The 2,609-nt window shown below is 39.1% G+C and overlaps 1 protein-coding gene across 1 annotated transcript; it reads left to right on the top strand.

Annotated features, from left to right (window-relative positions):
- Positions 1–1,082: 1,082 nt before the first annotated feature.
- LOC120366576 (heterogeneous nuclear ribonucleoprotein A1-like) lies at positions 1,083–2,045 on the top strand. The gene has a single exon (XM_039475507.2). It carries the CDS (start codon positions 1,083–1,085, stop codon positions 2,043–2,045), a length of 963 nt encoding a protein of 320 aa, XP_039331441.2.
- Positions 2,046–2,609: the final 564 nt, after the last annotated feature.

The raw sequence follows: 2,609 nt of genomic DNA, 5'->3' as shown, positions 1-2,609 counted from the left end.
GGTAGTGATTAGTAAATAGAATAATTCATGGGGAAAGACTACCTCTGAAATTAGTATTCAAACAATAAACTTCTTCAAACAATATATTTATCGTTAAACTCTCTTGACTATAACTAGAAAATAATGAAGAGATGATCTTTAAAATGGCACTAGAAGTCACATTAAAGGAATAATTACTTACTATAAATCTATGAAATAGAAGAAAACTGCAACTCCAGTAAATTTATCATTGGTCTTCATTTTGGTGTCTTGGGCCACCTAGTCTTCAAATGCTGAGCAATTTACTGAAGGAAAAAATGATTTTTTTCATTAGGATGTGTACTTCACTCTTTGAATGCAATCTGGGGACTAATCATCAACATATTTATTATTATAGCCATGTAAACTAAATAAATGAAACAAGACTACTTATTGTAATATATAGATTTTAATTGTTTGGAAGTCAGTTTTAAAAAATCAGAGATGTTACTAAGCTTCTCAGAGAATAAGACGATAGTAATTTAGTGGAAAAGCCTCATTTGTGTCTAAATAATCTGGTTACTCCTAAGTACAGACACTGCTCAATTTTATCAAAGTTGATTACTATTCATAAAGAAATGTCACTTGCTGGGCCTGTTAGTCTTCCAATATTGAGGGTGGCAAAAGAGCAATGATCTACCTATCACCTAGCACAAAACTTCCTACCTAGCACAAAACTTCCTAAGCAGTGTGTTCCACAAGAGCTCCAGGTATACTGGAATATCAATTGTTTATCTCTTACGATGATTGGAATGAACTTGGATTCTTGGCCAGCAGCCTCTGGACACAGTGAGTTAGCCATTTGACATAGTGTGCAGCAAGATATTGAGATATTGTTGCTGGGAACATTGACCTACCATTATCAGTATATCATAATAGATTCTACCTGTGTTCTACTTATATATACAATGTATCATAAAAAGTAAGTCAGAAAGCAGTAGACCAAGAACAGCAACTTCCAATTCAGTTTATTTTTTAACAGTGCTACAGGGGCAAGGGACCTTATAAGAAACCTTGTTCACAGGCAGAGAAGCATCTTTAAAGTCTCTCTTCTCCCTGTGATCATGTCTAAGTCAGAGTCTCCTAAAGAGCTGGAACAGCTGAGGAAGCTCTTCATTGGAGGGTTGAGCTTTGAAACAACCGATGAGAGCCTGAGGAGCCATTTTGAGCAATGGGGAACACTCACAGACTGTGTGGTAATGAGAGATCCAAATACCAAGCGCTCCAGGGGCTTTGGGTTCATCACGTATGCAACTGTGGAGGAGGTGGATGCAGCGATGAAGGCAAGGCCACACAAAGTGGATGGAAGAGTTGTGGAACCAAAGAGAGATGTCTCAAGAGAAGATTCTCAAAGACCAGGTGCCCACTTAACTGTGAAAAAAATATTCGATGGTGGCATTAAAGAAGACACTGAAGAACATCACCTAAGAGATTATTTTGAACAGTATGGAAAAATTGAAGTGATTGAAATCATGACTGACAGAGGCAGTGGCAAGAAAAGGGGCTTTGCCTTTGTAACCTTTGATGACCATGACTCCGTGGATAAGATTGTCATTCAGAAATATCATACTGTGAATGGCCACAACTGTGAAGTTAGGAAAGCCCTGTCAAGGCAAGAGATGGCTAGTGCTTCATCCAGCCAAAGAGGTCAAAGTGGCTCTGGAAACTTTGGTGGTGGTCATGGAGGTGGTTTCGGTGGGAATGACAACTATAGTCGTGGAGGAAACTTCAGTGGTCGTGGTGGCTTTGGTGGCAGCTCTGGTGGTGGTGGATATGGTGGCAGTGGGGATGGCTATAATGGATTTGGTAATGATGGAGGCAGTTTTGGAGGTGGTGGAAGCTACAATGATTTTGGCAGTTACAACAATCAGTCTTCAAATTTTGGACCCATGAAGGGAAGAAACTTTGGAGGCAGAAGCTCTGGCCCCTATGGTGGTGGCGGCCAATACTTTGCCAAACCACGAAACCAAGGTGGCTATGGTGGTTCCAGTAGCAGCAATAGCCACGGCAGTGGCGGAGGATTTTAATTAGGAAACAAAGCTTAGCAGGAGAGGAGAGCCAGAGAAGTGACAGGGAAGCTACAGGTTACAACAGATTTGTGAACTCAGCCAAGCACAGTGGTGGCAGGGCCTAGCTGCTACAAAGAAGACATGATTTAGACAAATACTCATGTGTATGGGCAAAAAACTCGAGGACTGTATTTGTGACTAATTGTATAACAGGTTATTTTAGTTTCTGATCTGTGGAAAGCGTGAAGCATTCCAACAAAGGGTTTTAATGTAGATTTTTTTCTTTTTCTTTTTCTTTCTTTTTTTTTCTTTTTCTTTTTTGGCATCCATGCTGTTGATTAATAAATGTAATAGTCTGATCGTGATGCTGAATAAATGTCTTTTCTTTAAAAAAAAAAAAAAAAAGAGAGAGGAAGAAACCTTGTCATGAAGCTGTTCAATCCCAGAATCCTGGACCCATCTTTCAATAAATTTTAACGTTTCCAGAATTTTAGTAAGTTGAGGAGAAAGGGGATTTAAAAGTATTCACATTCTGTATTACTGTCTCCATAAAGTGGAAGCATTTCTCCTCTTTATGAAACA

The sequence above is a fragment of the Saimiri boliviensis genome, chromosome X (genome assembly GCF_048565385.1).
Source record: "Saimiri boliviensis isolate mSaiBol1 chromosome X, mSaiBol1.pri, whole genome shotgun sequence".
Classification (NCBI taxonomy): Eukaryota; Metazoa; Chordata; class Mammalia; order Primates; family Cebidae; genus Saimiri; species Saimiri boliviensis.
Note: the sequence above shows the minus strand (reverse complement) of the source record. Positions and strands in the feature narration are given on the sequence as shown.

Excerpts from the sequence above, each read along its gene's own strand:
- LOC120366576 (XM_039475507.2), top strand. The coding sequence starts at position 1,083 with ATGTCTAAGTCAGAGTCTCCTAAAGAGCTGGAACAGCTGAGGAAGCTC.